The 18,890-nt window shown below is 38.2% G+C and overlaps 1 protein-coding gene across 7 annotated transcripts in view; it reads left to right on the forward strand.

The window, feature by feature from the left end:
- Positions 1 to 18,890, forward strand: part of PDE1C (phosphodiesterase 1C) — a 513,888-nt gene that overhangs the window by 389,342 nt on the left and 105,656 nt on the right. For all 7 annotated transcript variants that reach the window (XM_086693111.1, XM_025929475.2, XM_086693124.1 and 4 more), the window contains exons 4-6: positions 12,617 to 12,730; positions 14,605 to 14,787; positions 15,775 to 15,841. In XM_086693111.1, the coding sequence (XP_086549237.1) occupies positions 12,617 to 12,730; positions 14,605 to 14,787; positions 15,775 to 15,841 (364 nt within the window). The remainder of the gene's footprint in view (positions 1 to 12,616; positions 12,731 to 14,604; positions 14,788 to 15,774; positions 15,842 to 18,890) is intronic.

Raw genomic sequence — 18,890 nt, forward strand, 5'->3', positions numbered from 1 at the left:
CGATGTCATATTTGTCAGAAAGTTTGGGAAGTTATCCCATAATCAGCATGATTATGATTCTCAGTTTAAAAAGATTATCAAGTTAACAAGCCCCCTTAATATACAGTTAGTATCCCATTTGATCTTCTCAACAGGGTAGAAACAAAAGGGTTAAAAGGAAAAACAAGTATAGGGGCGCCTGGGTGGCGCAGTCGGTTGAGCGTCCGACTTCAGCCAGGTCACGATCTCGCGGTCCGGGAGTTCGAGCCCCGCGTCGGGCTCTGGGCTGATGGCTCGGAGCCTGGAGCCTGTTTCCGACTCTGTGTCTCTCCCTCTCTCTCTGCCCCTCCCCCGTTCATGCTCTGTCTCTCTCTGTCCCAAAAATAAATAAAAAATGTTGAAAAAAAAAAAAAAAGGAAAAACAAGTATAGATGACAGGATTCCATTTCCTAGCTGTGGCAGAGGTTGGCTGGCTCTCCAGCAAACCAGCTCCCTCGTCCTCCAGGGCATACAGCCACACTACATCCTCCAGCTTCTCTCTTGGAAAGGTGTGGCCATGAACTGGGCTCTGAACAATGGAGAGTGACCAGAAGTGATGAGTTCCAATTGCAGCCTGGTTCATAAAACCCTCCCACATGTGTCCTTCCACATTCTCTTTCCTTCTGTGGCTGTCTTGGAACCTAGGTCAAACTTAGTGGAGCCACAAGGTGAGATGAACAACCCTGATCGAACTTTCCTGAATCTCTTGACCTTTAGAGTTCTGAGTCACCAGAGGTGTGGGGGTGGCCACTGTGGATTTGGAGGCAGTGGAAGAAGGGAGGGAACAGTTACTGACTGTAACACTTCCTCTCCTACCATTTCCTCCCGGGACCTGGTGGGTCTGCTGCCTGTTCTGGTCCACGCACTGCTCTGTCCTCACACATGCAAAGCACCCTTGAGTCATGTTGGGAGTCTCTTACAGTTTTCTTTGAGTTTTTTTGGTTTTTATTTCTACAATTCTTCTGGAATTAATCTTAAGGAAGGGAACTGTGCTAATTCAGCATCTTGTTAGCCATTCTTTGCAGGTTTTTATCCACAAATTAATTTTATTTGTATCTGTTATAAAAGAAAAAAAACCCAAAAGTGGATTTATCTTATTAAAATATACTATGTTTCTAGTATGGTAGAATTTCTGTGATTTTGCTGGGCGAGTGAACTTTACTTAGCTTCTCTGGATAATCATTCCAACACAGTGCAATTCAGGTTGAATAAGGAACTGAATTCAGGAAGGAAAGTGAGGGAGCCATGGGGCTGGGCTGATTCTTAAGATGTAGAGAAATTTGTCCATGTGTGGTTTCAACCTGCCTAAATCTTCCTGCAGATTTCCCTCTTATTTCCGCTCATCTTCCTTTTCTCATTACCACCATTCAAAGACATTTTTAGTCCTTCTCATTTCTTTGGTCTGTCCCAACAGATGTTTTTGAAGTGGCATGTTTATTAGCAGAGAAAAGTGATGGTGATTCTTTGCACATGAATAGCTGCAAATGAAAAATGGCTTCTGGAACTTACCTCTTGGTAGGCTGGCAGGATTTCGTCTCCATCTCCCTCCACAGCCCCCAGCATGGCCTGTGGTAGATTCTGAATGATGCTCTGAGTTTTCCTTTTCATTCTTTTTATTTCTTTTTCCTGAAGAAAGCTGGCCAATAAAGTGGGTTCTCACATTAGCACTCTATTCTAATAAGCTCTGCCCACCTAGAGTCATACTTTAGAGAGACAATGTCTTCCTTCAGGAGTAAAGATTTTCCTAGCATAATTGTGTGTCTTGCACTTATTTTTTAATTTTTTTTTTGCAATATCTCTTTTTAACAGAATATGTGAGGGATGTCTGGGTAGCTCAGTGGGTTAGGCATCCGACTCTTGGATCTTGGCTCATGTTCTCGTGGTTCGTGACACTGAGCCCCAGGTCGGGCTCCATCCTTGGATTCTCTCTCTCCCTTTCTCTCTGCCCCTTCCCCCACTCAAAGTAAATGAATAAACTTAAAAAACAAAACAAAACCTAGAATGTGTGAGTTGAGTGACAGTGAAAACAAGTAAGGGATAAACTAGTATTAAAGAATTATTTCTCTAGAAGACCAAGAATGACTAGAGGGAACCCCCTTTCTAAATCAATACATTATATGATCATAAGAACTCCATAGGAGCAAAGTCAATATTATCAACTCTAAATGAATTGATGCTTTAACCCTAGGTCATAATACCTCCTGGAATACCATAAAAATACAAGGCTTCTCCTGGTCTAAACAGTGCTTTCTGCCTGGTGTTGATAGTGAGTTTGCATGCATGTGCACTCATATCCTCTCACTCTCTCACCCACAAACATGCATCCTGAAAGGAGATTTACTCTGTAGAACAGAAAGTAAGAGAAGACTGAATATTCAGGTATGTTCATGGTGTAGCTTCATGAAAACAAGAGGCATCAGAGAATCCACAGCAACCTAGAGAGTATGTAGTGATACCCTCAAGTGGGCATCCAAAGAATGGGCCCATGCTGGTGGACTAGAACAATCGCACGTAGACCAGGATCATTTAAAAGCAATTTATATTTAGCTGTTTTAGTTATGCTTGTAGCAGATTCCCTTGCCTACTTATGTTGTGTTTAAATTAATATAAAAGTACAGGTGCACATCCTTACACATGCCAGCTGGATATTGAGAGGAGAAGGCTAAAATAGCGACATGGTTAAGGGACACAGGGCCAGAATTAAATGCTTTGTAATAAGTCTTGGTATTTAGGAGTATAATTTCTTCAGCTTTGTTCTTTTTTGTTCAAAAACCATATTTGGTATATTTGGTCGCATTTCCAAATAAATTTTAGCACCAGCCTGTCAATTTCTACCAAATGACCTGTGGACAATTTGTTTGGGATTACATGGAATCTATAGATGAATTTAGGCAGAATTCATATTTCTTAAATACTGAGTTTTAAATTTATGTACATGGATTATTCTTTAGGCCATTTAGACTTCTCTTAATAATATCTTACAGTTTTTTATAGAGTTCTTTTTTGTCTTTTATAAAGTTTATTTCTGGATACTTTCCTTTTTGATGCTTTTGTAATTATTTATTGCTGTTTATCCAGTGACCTTGCTAAATTCACCTTTTAATTATAATACTTGCAAATTCTTTTAGATATCCTGTCTATGTAGGATTTCATCTGTAGTACAGTTTTATTTTTCCTTTCCAGTATTTATGCCTTTTATTTCTTCTCCTTTCTTTCTTGAGCTGGTGAGAACTTCCCATATAGGCTTGAAGGGAATTCGTGGTAATACATGTCCCCATATTAGCTAGTTCAACAGGAAAACTCACCATATTTCAGTATTATGTATGATGATGTTTGCTGTAGTATTTTGTTTTAAAGACCCAGTGTCAGATTTAGGAAATTTACTTCGACTCCTTCTTTGTGAAGGTATTTATCATGAATAGATGTTTTCTCAAATGCTTTTTCTAAACCTGTTATGAAGAGTGTATGATTTTTTCTTTCATTTCTGTTAAAATAATACCATTTATTCATTGCTTTAAAATATTAAAGCAACCTTGCATTTTGCAAGTTTGCTTGGTGTTTGCTTTCCATTTTATTTATCTCTGGATTTAGTTTGCTAAAATTCTGTTTAGGATTTTTGCATCTATGTTTATGAGAGACTGATCTGTAATTCTGTTATTATAATTGTCTTGTTTAGTTTTGGATGCAAGAGTATGCTGGCTTCACAAAATGAATTGGAAAATGTTTCTTCTTTTGCTTTTCTCTGGAAGATTGTGTTATGTCCTCTTTGGATGAATTCATTGATAAAATGATTTAGCACTGTCATTTTCTTTGTGGTAAAATATTAAACTATGGATTCAGTTTCTTCAGTGGATACAGAAGTATTTATATTTTATCTTTTTTCTTATAAAATTTTTTGATAAATTGTCTGAAATTTAAAAATTTTATCTCAATTTTTAAATGTATCTGCAGAAAAGTATTTATGTTATTTTTTTAGTATTTTTTAAAATATCTCTGGGATCTGTAGTAATATTCTCTCTTTTATTCTTGATATTTGGTTACTTGTGCCTTTTTTTTTTGTCTTGATCAGTCTTGTTTGGCTTAACCATTTCATTAAGCTTTTCAATTATTTGAATTATTGAATTCAATTATTAAGCTTTATTGATTTACCTAGCTTTTGGTTTTGGTGATTATTTTTTGTTATTATTTTGGCTTTATTTTTCCTAAGTAAACGTTTGTTTTCTACTTAATTAAGTTTTGTTTATTGTGTTTATTTATTTATTTTTTTGCTATCTTTAACTTCTTCTGGATTAACTTGTTCTTTTTCTGTTTTCTTGAAATGGGTTAACTTACTTTTTCTAATTTCTTGAGATAGATGATAAGATCACTTATTTTCAGATGTTCTCCCTTTCTGATCTAGTTAGTTAAGGCTATATATTTCCAGGGGCACCTGGGTGACCCAGTGGGTTAGGCATCTGACTTCGGCTTAGGTCATGGTCTCTCGGTCCATTAGTCCAAGCCCCACATCAGGCTCTGTGCTGACAGCTCAGAGCCTGGAGCCTGCCTCAAATTCTATGTGTCCCTCTCTCTCTGCCCTTCCCCCACTCATGTTCTCTGTCTGTCTCTCAAAAATGAATAAATGTTAAAAAATCAAAAAATAAAAGACTATATATTTCCCTCTCAGCACTGCTTTACCTGAATGCCACACGTTTGACGTATCATATTTTTATTGACATTAGAATGGTTTTCTCATTTAATCTTTGACCCACGGTTATTTAGAAGTATATTCCTAAAGTTTCAAACATTTAGAATATTTCTATTCATTTTTTTCTGTTATTGACTTCAACCTGAGTTCCACTGTTATTAGAGAACATTATCTGATTTCAATTATTTGAAATTTGTTGATATTTTTGCTATGACCCAGCATGCAGTCAATTTTGATAACTGTTACATGTGCATTTGAAGAGAACATACTCTGCAACTGACTGTAGTGTTCATTCAGTACATGTTCAATTAGGTCAATTTTGTTAATAATGATATTTAAAGTCTTGTATAACATTATGTTTTTACTAGTCAATAACGTATATAGAGAGGTGTGTAAAAATACAGAAATGCACCTAGGCATCCAGTTGTTTTTTTTTTTTTTTTTTTTAAGTGAAAGAATAATTCGAGCCCATGAATCCATTTAAATCTATTTGAACCTCTGCCTAAGCATGTTGGGAGCCATAGAAGCAAAATTCTCTTTTATTTAGGGCATTAACAAAAGGTAAAAGTTACATAACTAGGCTATTCTTGCCAGTCATCATTTTTGTTGGTGTTCGTGCTTTTGGGGGTCACTATATCAGGATATCACATGCTCCAAACAAGTCCTTTCCCAGAAATTATTAAAAACAACACTCCATGCTACCACCAAACTCATGCAACACCTTATTTATCACTGTGCTCTCACATGAGAGATTATATTCCTACTGCACTGTTCAGGCTATTAGACAAGCCTAATTACAACAAAAATGTATAGAATTTTCCCACTTACTAAGTAACTGCACTCCTTTGCTCTGCTGCTAGATTTTTTAAAACGCTACTCTTTAGGACGCCTGGGTGTCTCAGTCGGTTAAGTGTCTGACTCTTGGTTTAGGCTAGGATCATGGTCTCACGGGTTCATGAGTTTGAGCCCTGCATCCGGCTTCACACTGACAGTGTGGAGCCCGCTTGGGATCTCTCTCTCCCTCTCTTTCCGCACCTCCCCTGCTCACGCTCTCTCTCTCTCTCTCTCTCTCAATAATAAATAAACTTAAATTAAAAAAAAAATGAAAATCTTATCATGCCGCTCCCTACCCCATTTAAAAGTTGTCCAGGGGGGGCGCCTGGGTGGTGCAGTCGGTTAAGCGTCCGACTTCAGCCAGGTCACGATCTCGCGGTCCGTGAGTTCGAGCCCCGCGTCGGGCTCTGGGCTGATAGCTCAGAGCCTGGAGCCTGTTTCCGATTCTGTGTCTCCCTCTCTCTCTACCCCTCCCCCGTTCATGCTATGTCTCTCTCTGTCCCAAAAATAAATAAACGTTGAAAAAAAAAATTTAAAAATTGTCCAGGGGAATCCACATTATCTCCAGGAGAAAATTAAATTTCTTTAGCTTGACACAATAGTCCCGCCAGGGTCTGGCTTCTTTCTGCCTTCTTCTAAAGTTTTATCTCTTCACATACCCCTAAGTTCCAGCTACCTATGGGAATTTCCTGAATGGATCACAGTCTTCTGGCTGCTCCCTTAGTCTAAAGTTTGCCAGTTTTTTGTTTTGTTTTGTTTTGTTTTGTTTTTTATCGCTTGCCTGGCTGATGCCTATCTGGCCTCCAGTGGCTCTGATGTCATCTCCTCAAGTGAGTGCCTTGTTATTTGTACATTCCCCTCCTTTTTGCTTTCTTAGCACCTTTGTCACCTCAGGGATCATGCTTGCCATGCTTCGTGGCAGGTGCCTATTAGCTGTCCATCTTCCCTAATTAAGGAAAAGTTCTGCATTTTCTCCTTTGGATTGTTAGAGCCTGTCACAGTGCCTGCATACAGAAAGCACCCAGCAAATGCTGAATGAGTGTTACAAGTGCAGGCACCCTAATTAATTATAAAAACAAACCAGAAAAATACTCAGATGGCATTGGCAGATGACATTAAAACATAAATCTGAGGGTCACTTAGAGTATCCCACTTTAGGGCTGTTTTAGGAGGAATTGTTCTAATTTAATTTCTGTGGCATTTAGGTAAGTGGCAGGGGATGGGAGTGACATGGAGGAAACAGGTGTGTGAAAAGTACACAGAGATGTTTTTGCCTTACAAATACACGGATGTGATGAACTGAAACACTGAGTGTTTTATTCAAAAGAGTTTTTAGGACTCATGATTCCCTGGAACCTGCACGGGAAGTGTTTTAAAAGATCCAGTTCCCTTTTACATTCTTTCAAATTAAACAAAGCCTGTCTGAGATAACAGCCATCCTTTGGCCCCGGTGGCATTTTTGTTGCTGCTTATCCATTCTCAAAGGGAATAACCTGGGGCAGAAAGGACCGACAATAAGAAACCGTATTTCCTGGCTTTTTATTCCAGTTTATTTTTGCTTGATAGGCTTTTCTGATGATTTCATTGTAGTAGTGTCTAAAGCTCAACGAATATATGTGCTTTCAAAGCATAGTATAGGAGGGTTTTTAGGATGTCACCTGGGTGGGGAGTAGTGCTTAGTCCATTGTAGGGCAATTTTCTGGGTTATGAAGTTGAGTCAAAAAGTTGTTTCCTAATAAAATCAACCCTATTGGTTCTGGAAAATTATCCATTCCAACTGCCTTTCAAATTCAAAAATATGGTGTTCGGCCTTTCCTCAGTTGCTCTCTTCTGATGCTTATATGCGTTTCACATAATGGCATGGTCTCAAGGTAACTCAGCATCCAGGACTTGCTCTGGGCTTGAGGGCACAGGAAGCTAAGTAACACAGCATTTCATCATATGCCTTGTAGCTGGGAAGCCCGTGGAAAGCAGCTTCTGTAGAGAAGTGGAGGACTCGGGTAAAGATGCCGTGGTTCATCCACAATAAAATTATACCCTTCATAACAGAAAGGCATATTGCCAAAGTTTGAAAGCATAAGCCAGTCCTAAAATGGTGTTGCACTTCTATATTGGAACCATTATCTGGCAGCCATGGTGACAGAAATAAATGTAGTGCTTGGAAACTATGAACATTCACGCAGAAGAGAAACTTTATTATTGGTATTGTTGTATATTTCCCCTTTCCCTCCCTCAGCTTTCTCCCTCCCTCCCTTCCTTTAGGTGCCTGGACCAAAATTTCTTATGAATAGTATTAAATAGCTAGTTATATAGAGTAGAGCTTACCTGGGATTGGTCCTTTGGGACCTTGGCTTTTAGGTGAAATGAATCCACATGGAAAAATACCCAGACAAATTTCACTAAGAAAACAGAGGAGGGCATCCGAGCCTTCCTCCTTTAGCTAGTCTTCTCCAAAGTTAACAAAAATACTTTATAACGTGGGTATGAGAGATCTTGGCTATTTTTAGACAACTCTTCTTAAGATGGATTCAAATCTAGGGATTTGGTGGCAGTGGTGAAAGAGCTAATTTGAAACTCTTCCATTCACGAAGCTACAGACTCATGTGGTAGGTAGGGAAGGACAGGGCATCATATTCCAAGAAGGATAAGGAGGAGAGGGTGTAGAGGGGGCCAGTGGAGAAACACCCACCTGAATGCTGTCTTAGAGCTCAACAATATTTGAAAATAAGGACATTTGGAATTTTCTAGGGTTTGTGTGGTGGCTGCATAAAGCATAAAGCTGGCAGCTATGTGGACAGGGACAGCTATGGCTTGTGTTTGATGGGTGCCAGTCCAAATAGGAGCTGGGCGTCTAAAAAGTTGGTCACCATTTATTTCTTTTTTTCTAAAAAAAAAGTTTATATAGTCTTTCTATTGTCATGTTTTGTTTCTTTTAAATTTCTTTTCCTGTCTCAATATGTTTGCTTTTTATTACATTATGATTTCCGCTCTCACCTTTGTTTCACAGATCCATGTTTTCTTGAATTTTATTGAACACAAAGCAGATGTTCCCTGAAACTTACTTCTGTTGCCATTAGTGAATTTTATTTTTGAAAGTGAGTCCTTGCTCTTCATTTTGAGTGCTGTATTCTCTTTCTTTAATGCTGAATCTTTTCATTGATATGTTTTATATATATTATATATATAATAATATATTATATAAGTATATATTATAAGTATATACATAAGTATATATATGATATATAATATATAGTATATAATGTATATATATATATATATATATATATATATATATATATATATATTTCTGTTTAGTTGTTCTTGAACAAAGAGAGGTGACTGTCAACTAGGTGCTCTCCATAAACACACTGAGTGTGTCCTAGGTTTCCTTTGTGTCCACCAGGGTGTAGGTAGAATCTTTTGCTCATCTTGTAAGCCAGGGAAATGGGAACAGATAAGAATTTTTAGTACTTCTTACGCATCCTAAAGGTACTTTATTCTGTATTATTTCTTCTCTGGGTTTGTTGAAGTCACTCAGTTATGGGTTTGCTTGTGTTCACAACTTTCTGTCGTGTCAGACCTTCACAGCAGATACATAAATGTGGCTGTGCCCAATGTCTGACTGGCACGACTGGTGACTACATCAGGATGGAGCCCCACACTGTTGATTTTCTGCTACTTGTGGTACCAAGCCTGGGACTTTCCAGGGGAGATGATTTTCAGCACTCTAATCTGAACTGTGGAGTGGGATTCCAGGTGATGCTTTCCCTGGGAGCCCCACTCCTGTTCTGGCCTGTGGTCCTGGTGCGAGATCACAAGATGATACCCAACTCTTCTAGACTTGTATTGCCCCGATATTGTGCTTTCCTGGGAGTAGGGATCTTTAAGAATAGTGGATTCAAAGCAGTATTCCATATAATGTTCTTAATAATTTCAGTTGTTTTTGACGATTATAATTGCTTTTTGGTTCATAAAAGTGACATAGGAAGCCCTTCTACTAGGAACAGGAGCTTGTCTTGGGAGAAGACCTGTCAGTCATTTTTATATTTCCTTGGCCTTATATAATTAGGATTGTGTTTCATCTGCCATTTGTTAAAATCTTTGAAACTACTTGTCTATTTTGTAAAGACTGGCTTAGTTAAATCTAGGTCATGAATTCACAATCCATTTAATGGGAGAACCATGAATGTACTCCCACCCTTGAAAGATCACTGTCCTAGAGTATACCTTCAAGATTATTGTTTTTTTGTTTTGTTTTGTTTTTTTGGAAAATCATATTAATGATGGATTTTTGAACTTATCCACACCTGAGACTATATTTGTAGGCAATTCTACTGTATAGATATAGACATAGATCTCTTGAATTATACCACATTATTCTTTAAAAAATGGTATTACTTTTAAATTGCTCTCTGGTATTTGGCAAATTCTATGGCCAGCTACATTTCTATTTACTTTGTAAGTCATATATTTTATTTTCTCAAACGTTTTCAAGTTCTTTTCTCTATTCCTTGAAATGAAAAATTACAACAGCAAATGTTGGATGTTTTTATTTATTTTTTCCTGGTTTTATCTGATCCCTTTTCATCCTCTTACAAAAGGCTTTCTTCAGTCTAGGAAAACTTATTTGACTAAAGCTGCTTCTGTTTGTTTATTTCTTATGGAAGCCCTATTGCAGGTAGACAGAATCATCTGGTCCTTACTTCTATTAGTTTTGCCTAGCCATTTTTTTTTTTTTTTTTTTTTTTTTTTTTTTTTTTTTTTTTTTTTTTTTTTTACTTTTGGTTCACTCCTCTTAGGTTTTGAGATTTGACATGGGTCCTATTAGAGATTCATGTCAATTCCTGGTGGAATCTTTAAACCCCAAATGAAGGGAGAAAATTAAAAAAAATTTTTTTACATTTACCCTCATTTGACTTTGCTGGTTGAGATTCCAGACATCTTGGGGGTAGTTGGGCCCCTGGAGGTGAGAGTCAAAATTAGAGGCAGACTTAGCCAGGAATGTGTTTTGCTAAAGAACTTCCATTCCTTATTTGGAATAGCTCTCAGGGCTCACAGCTACAATCTCCCCATTCTTTGGCAGGCTGGCTGTCCACTGTGTGTGAGTGACTGGTAAGCCCTTCCATGCCAACTCCCTGTCCTGCTGCCCCTGAAATCCAGAACACTTCCTAGTGCTGCTAATGGGAGCCGCAGGGCTGATCCTTACCTCTAAGCCCACAGAGGCCTCTGCTGGTTTCCTTTGCCTATTTTCCCATTACATGCTGGAGATTCACAAGTCCAGTAGTGACCATCCTCAATCTAATTTCTTCTGTATTTTATATCACTGAAATTCCTGGGAATTTCTTTTGTGTGGCTGACCTACTGTTTAAGGTTAATCCAGAACTTTTCCTCAGTATTTACAGGTGATCATTTTCATGTAGATCTGGAGGGGAGTAGTCTACACCTGGCCAAGAAGTGACCTATTATCTCTTATGATGGCAAATCTGAGGATATTTTGAAGTCAGGAACGTGGGCATAGCCTTGGGAAATGGAGACTTCATAATACTCTTAGGTATATTGCTAGAATGTTTCCTGTCTGGCTGCCTCTGATGATCAAGGTCACTGAATAACAGCAACAATAATAGTAACAATTGCCTTCAGAAAAACAAAGAGGAAATGAGGATGTTGGTCAAAGAATAGAGACTTTTAGTTATAAGATGAATAAGTTTTGGGGATCTAATGTGTTTTGGTGATTATAGCACCGTGATTATAGTTAGCAAGTATTAGTTTCAAGTATTGTATACTTGAAAGTTGCCAACAGAGTAAATCTTAAATGTCTTTGCCGCACACACACACACACACACAAACAGGTTGTAAATATTTGAGATGATGAATGTGTTAACTAATCCTATTCTGGTAATCATTTTTGCAGTATATACATGTGTCAAATCACTGTGTTGCACACCTTAAATTTATACAATGTGATGTGTTAATTATATTAAAGCTAGAAAAAATCCACATGATTGATGTGAACATATTATTATCAATTTGATTTAATCTTTATATCAACTTAGAACATTTGGTGGTTGAATCTTCCTTTTTTTTTAGCTGACTCAGAGAAGTTAAATAACTGGCCTGGTATAGCACAGCTAGTATGTTGGGATATGGGGCTCAGACCCAAGGTTGTCCTCAAAGTTTCTGTTCTTTTCTTTACCTAGTGTCAAACAGCCCAAGGAGTTTGTTCAACTTCCATATCTCTGGAATTTACAGTGTTCTCAGTTACTGGACTTTGATCTTCTGCTGTCATTTTATTGCTCTCATATATGCTAACTCCTTCTCTGTGGGGATAATGTTGATATAAATAAGAGAGCATATTTTATCATTTCTTTTACATTGCCTGGAATACTTGACCAGCAGTGGGGAAGGTCTTGTCTTCATTACCTTGGTTTATCATCCAGCCTCTTCCCCCCCCCCACCCCTCCACCCCCCCCACCCCCCGCTTAGAGCTGGGGTATTAATCTGCAAGGAATTCCTCCTGTCCAGGAAAATAGTTTTTCTTCATGTATTCCTTATGTAGCCCTCTATGGGTATTTTGGTGGTCTGACTCTCCTTACCTATCCTGGAACACCCGTTGGCCATGAGGTTACCCATGCAGGCTCATGAAGCTGGTCACTGCTGAACAAACATAACATAGTCTTCAACACAGTGGAATCTCCAGTGGCATTTGGTGAATATTGGTGCTGCTCATGCTTTAATACGTCCAATGAGAACCAAAAAAATTGAAATCAGAGAAGCAGCAAAATCATTGGTAATTTAGGGAACTCTTAGATAAAAGATAGCTAGAAGTCTCGGGGGTGGTCAGTGCCTGGTGGATGAGAACATTTTTTGTTTTTGCTTCACATTGGCAAAAACGTATGTGTTTGTTTTATAACTTGCTCTTTTGAGAAATACTGGTCTACTCCATCACTAGATTTGTGTTTTCCTTTCAGGTATATTGGGATAAATAAAAATATTCCATGGCTGTAAAATGTGTCACTATAATTGTAAGATTGTTCTTTGTTTCCTCTATTCTAGTTTAGTCATGTCTTTTTTTCCCCCTAGGCTACGGTCTTTGGTCAAACAATTAGAGAGAGGAGAGGCTTCAGTGGTAGATCTTAAGAAGAATTTGGAATATGCAGCCACGGTACTTGAATCCGTGTACATTGATGAAACCAGGTAAGCTAGAAATGACAGAAGTTAGTGCACTGATGGGAAGTTTTCTGTCATTTGGTTTTCTGAAATGTCCCCCATGGCCTGTATGGGGTAGCAGTCAAATGACTGGTCATGGCACTTTAGTTTCCACAAAGGAATCAGGTAGATTTTCACCCTCACACATCCTCTGTACCTCCTCATCTAGAAAAGAAGCTACTTGAACTTCTCTCACATGGCCTTTATGACAATGAAGTGAGATAATGTAAGAGGAGAAGAAATGATTTTTTAAAATATGGTAAGATTTCTTATCAAGTGTAGAGTTCCACTGTAATTATTGCACATTGTCAGCCTCAGCCTAAAAATTATGTTCGTGTTTTAATTCACATCTGTCTCTAAGCGGAAACTCCTGAAGTGGTAGTGAAGCATTTATCCCCTTAAGCACCGAGAATTCCTCCTTCAATCTTACATGTTACTGATTTTCTTAATAGACTCATCCCACTTGAATTACCCAAAAGTATGAAAGCACTTCCAGTCACCAAATGCATTTGAAAATAGCAAAACGGCTTTTCTTTTGAAAAATGTTGACATGGTAAATATGAAAATCTTATCTTCTTTTTCCTAATTCAGACAGGCTCCTCTGTCAGTCTTACTTTCCTGTACCAGATTCCAATCTGAAAGGATTTCCCCCTGATCTAAGAATTATGTATGTGGCTTAGTGTTTGGTGACATGCTTGGTTCCTAATTTAAGGAAATTTGATATCTTAGTTTTTTCCCAAATGTTTCATTTTCTCCCCTGCCCCCCAATTGATGTGTCTAAAGGGGGGAAAAAAAGAACCTTTTTTAAAAAACCCTTTTTATGAACACCTGTTTATACTGCTTATTTTTACCAGGGCTTAATATAAATATAAAATATAATTTTATTATAATTCATTACTATTTATGTTCTCTTCTGGTGGTCTGACCTATGAACAAGTTTGAAAAGTCAGGTAAGCACATCTGACTTACGTAACTGAGCTCAAATAAAGAACTGAATTATTTTGGAAATTTTTCTTGAATTTAGAATTTAAATTTCTATAATGTGCTATCAAACTAGAAAGAATATCAGTTGACATCATTTCAGATGTTTATTATTTCAGAGGACTGGGTTGATGTGATTTGGATAATATTTTACAAAGTAGTTCTTTTTCTCTTTTAAATTAAATTTTTTAAAAAAATATTTATTTTATTTTATTTTAAACTTATTTTTATTAAAAATTTATTTATAATTGATGTATAACATTGGGTAACTTTCAGTTGTACAGTGGGTTGATTTATTATATGTTATATATTATAATGTTACCACCATAGCGTTAGCTAACACCTCTATCAGGTCACATAATCATCATTATTTTTTTGTGGTGGGAACAATTAAGATATAGTCTCTTAGCAACTTTGGAGTTTGTGATACAGTATTATTGTCTATAGCAAAGTCTTTAAATATTCTTTTTTTAAACCCAAAATAATGCCACATGGTCCATCTCTAAAATAAACCTCCCTGTGAATGCATGTTTAAGTGGAGGATTTATATCCCATTCAAATTCCACAAACCTAGGAATACAGATACTGGGTGCTCCTTAGTGCAGTGGGTCTGAGACCTACAGCCTGAAATGGGGTATATTTGACTTCCTCTGAGTTCTGTGTTTCTTTGTCCAGTCTGGTAGACAGAACCATCCTGAAACATAAATGGTGAGGTTTTACAAGCCTTACTAAAAACATGCTGTATTTTTTGTGGCCATTTTTATCTGGTTTCGTTGTACCTATGTATGCAGGTGGGGTAGAAAGAAGGAGAAGCTGTTTTGAACAGAGAGCTCTAACTTCAGATTTAATCTCAGTGTCCTGGTTGTATTTCCTCCGCTCAGGCGACTCCTGGATACAGAGGATGAACTCAGTGACATTCAGTCAGATGCAGTGCCTTCTGAGGTCCGAGACTGGCTGGCCTCCACCTTCACGAGGCAGATGGGGATGATGCTCAGAAGGAGCGAGGAGAAGCCACGGTTCAAGAGCATTGTCCATGCAGTGCAGGCCGGGATATTTGTGGAGAGGTAAAGATAGCTGTCATTCAATGACCAAAGCAGCAAAAGGAACACCAGTTTCCAACAACTGAAAGCTTTTCTTTGATTTAATTTTGGTGTCTTTATAAACCAGAAAATTCTGGTGGAAACAGATAGTCTTGAATGAGAGATTGCCAAAACATATCTATTTAATCTCTGTAGCATCATTAGGACAAGCGTTTGCCTTTGCTCAGAATGCTTTCTGTTAACTAGAAAAGATCTGGTTTGAGTTTTAAAAAAGGCCATCATCTAATCCATCATCCTTTGACATATGTGGTTAGTGCCTGCATTTGGAACAGGGCAAAGATGCCTTGAGGTTGTTGACCCAGAGGGACCAGTTTGTTGAAAGGCTTTGAGTTCCCCATGACACTTTCCAATTTTGTTGGCCATTTTGCTCTTTAAGTTAAATTGCCCCCTTCCCCAGAAATAGATTGCAGTAATTGATTTCTTCTTGCTATAATCCTTACTGCACAAATCAATTTATTCTTCCTATGACCCTCATTACACAGTTACAGGTTTTAAAAATGCCACATTCAGTTCAGAGTTCACCTGGGACATTTTTCTTTTTGTTTCTGACAGTTCTAAAGAACAAGCTCTTCCAAATGGGTTGCCCATAGGAGTTCCTCATTCAGGTTAAAGTGCTACTTTGCATACTGTCTATGCTGTACTATAATTCACTTCTGGCAGAAGAAGTGACCCATTTTAATAATTGACTTTCCAATTTGGGGCACAGAGATTAATTTTTTTTGTTTCTTTTCAATGGTTCACATATTTGGGATTGCTTTAATTTCTCTTGAATTTAACTCTTTCTTAGGCGACTTGAATGTCTATGAAAAAGGTTGTAAAACACAATTACGTTTCTTGGTTCACCCAACGACATGACTTCTCATTATTTGTCAGCACTTAGTATAAGTGTGTGTCCTGCTAATTCCTGTTTGTAAGATATGACATTGCATTTTTCCCCTCTGACTTTGCCAGAATGTATAGACGGACATCAAACATGGTTGGACTGAGCTACCCACCAGCTGTTATTGAAGCATTAAAGGTAATACCAATGAAAAGATCTTACAGTGTACACAGTATCCTATAAAAAGTATAGTTAGATTTGTTGTTAGAAAATGAGAGGCTTTCATGTACAGGTTTCCCAGTCATTCTTGACTTCTTATTTTTCACTTATCTGTTCTTACAGTATCACAGTCTTTTTGCCTTTGTCTTGCTAATTTTTTTCTTTCTTTCTGTTGTTTGTTTATTTATTTATAAATGCTTATTTATTTATTTTGAGAGAGAGAGAGAGAGACAGGGGGAGAGAGAGAATGAGTAGGGAAGGGCCAGAGAGAGAAGGGGAGAGAAGAGAGAGAGAATCCCAAGTAGGCTCCATGCTCAGCAAGAGCCTGACACGGGGCTCAATCTCATGGTGGCGAGATCATGACCGTGAAATCATGACCTGAACTGAAATCAAGAGTCAGATATTTAACCAACTGAGCCACCCAGGCGCCCTGATAATTTTTTAAATCACACAGTGCAGGGGCGCCTGGGTGGCGCAGTCGGTTGAGCATCCGATTTCAGCCAGGTCACGATCTCGCGGTCCGTGAGTTCGAGCCCCGCGTCAGGCTCTGGGCTGATGGCTCAGAGCCTGGAGCCTGTTTCCGATTCTGTGTCTCCCTCTCTCTCTGCCCCTCCCCCGTTCATGCTCTGTCTCTCTCTGTCCCAAAAATAAATAAAAAACGTTGAAAAAAAATTAAAAAAAAAATAAATCACACAGTGTGGGTTTCATATTTTTCAACATCACCATCAGAAGGATCTTTGCTGATCAAAGTGGTATCATTATCTGATTATCTATTCTACTCCCATTTTGTAGATGAAGAAACTGAGACTTAGTGAGATTTTTAAAAAGATACAGTTAATTAGAGCCAGAGCTAAAGTTTGATACCAGAGTTCCAATCACATTGTAAGCTCTCAGTAACGTTTTACTGCATGAATGTGTGTCCCCAGAACCCATGTATCCTACTGTTTACCCAAGACTCCCACTGAGCCCAAAAGTTCCATGAGAAGTTACATAGACATTTGAGTCTAAGTGTACTAAGTCCTGGAGAATTATTTTGTCAGGCAAGCTCTTGGAATTGTATAGAATATCTCTAAAAGCCTCAAAGTCTGGGGCGCCTGGGTGGCTCAGTCGGTTAAGCGGCCGACTTTGGCTCAGGTCATGATCTCGCCGTCCGTGAGTTCGAGCCCCGCGTCGGGCTCTGTGCTGACAGCTCAGAGCCTGGAGCCTGTTTCAGATTCTGTGTCTCCCTCTCTCTGACCCTCCCCCATTCATGCTCTGTCTCTCTCTGTCTCAAAAATAAATAAATGTTAAAAAAAATTAAAAAAAAAAATAATAAAAAAAAAAAATAAAAGCCTCAAAGTGGATGTATTCCTCTAGATATGCATCCGTTCAGGTCCACTGGTTTGAGGTTATCCTGGCTGTACTAAAGTGGATCTGGCTTCTGGATTTGAGGGTGGGGTTGTGCTAAGGGCCAGATCACTTGGCTCCTTGACATTGCATGATGTCTGTACATGGAATCATCCATTTGTCAGGGACATCCTAGCATCATTACTATTGTTAAATGTATTGTTGTCTTTCTCTGAAACCTGAAACATGTATTACCTGATGATATTTTTGGAAGATAACTTAAATTACCTAGTTATGGAATCAGGGATGGGAGTGCTTAATTCAATGTCAAGAGTGAGCCTTTGGGGGCCATTTTGATTATATATTTTATAGTCTCTTTCTCTTGCTACAAGAACATTCACTAATTGAATTTGTGAGACCCTGTATTCAGATTCTCAGTTCTCCATTTTCTGTCTCTTAGCTCATCCTAAGAACAGGAAAGATACTCAAGAAGGTTACAGCAAGAAGACACGTTTCCTGTCACTCCTTTTCAATCCCCCCACCAGTGCCCAATACATTGGTGAAATTCGTAGCGACTTTCTCATTTAATCAGTGAAATCGCTTCACGAGATCTGATGTTTCATAACACCCATTATGAAGCTGCATTGATTTTCTTAACTGAACCTGAAACATTCAATGAAAGCTTAGGGACATTAAAAGAAGCCTTTATCTTATAATTTCTTCTTTTTTTAAAAAAAAAATTTTTTTTCAACGTTTTTTATTTATTTTTGGGACAGAAAGAGACAGAGCATGAACGGGGGAGGGGCAGAGAGAGAGAGAGACACAGAATCGGAAACAGGCTCCAGGCTCCGAGCCATCAGCCCAGAGCCCGACGCGGGGCTCGAACTCACGGACCGCGAGATCGTGACCTGGCCGAAGTCGGATGCTTAACCGACTGCGCCACCCAGGCGCCCCTTATAATTTCTTCTTTTATTGTGAACATCAATACAGGTAGTTATACCTGTGCTAAGAAATTTATGAAAATATTTCTTCTAAATTGGAGCGTCTTTTCTATGCAAAATAACTGAAGAAAATGTGGAGCAACCTGGGATATCCATGAATTGTTATTTTTTAGCTTAGGGAAAAGTAATTCTCAGATGAACACATGTTGTCTTTCTGAGGGGAAAGGAACCTAGATGATACAGCCCAAGAATAAGTACTAACTCTCCAAATTACTACCCTTCTCCACAAGTATTGCTGATAATGTGCATAAGGCTAAAGCTTCCCTTTGTCTTGATCCTGTCCGCTGTTTACTGGGGAAGTTCAAGATCTTTTTACAATGTAATATTTCTACCCCACCCCCCACCCCACAAGACTTTGGTTTTATCTGCAGTGGATTGAAGGTGAGTTGGCAAGATCACACAGATATTCTTTTTTTTTTTTTTTCTTTCCTTTTTTTTTTTCTTTTGTTTTTGTTTTAGGTGGTGCTTGTTAGGAAAGGTTATTTCTACTTCATTGCCAGCAGTTTATATGGAACCACTATTGTTTCCTTCTATTATAGAAAATTTCCTGAAAGAAAATACAATTCAGTAAAATAACCATCATGCCAGTGTCATGTTAACCTTTGTGATTAATGTAAGAACATGGCATAAAATCACACTTAAATAAGAGAATAATTAACCACCACCAATCTCTAAATGTGAAATTTTTGTTCTTTTAATTT

Source organism: Puma concolor, chromosome A2 (genome assembly GCF_028749965.1).
Source record: "Puma concolor isolate L17-30 chromosome A2, mPumCon1.1.hap2, whole genome shotgun sequence".
NCBI lineage: Eukaryota > Metazoa > Chordata > Mammalia > Carnivora > Felidae > Puma > Puma concolor.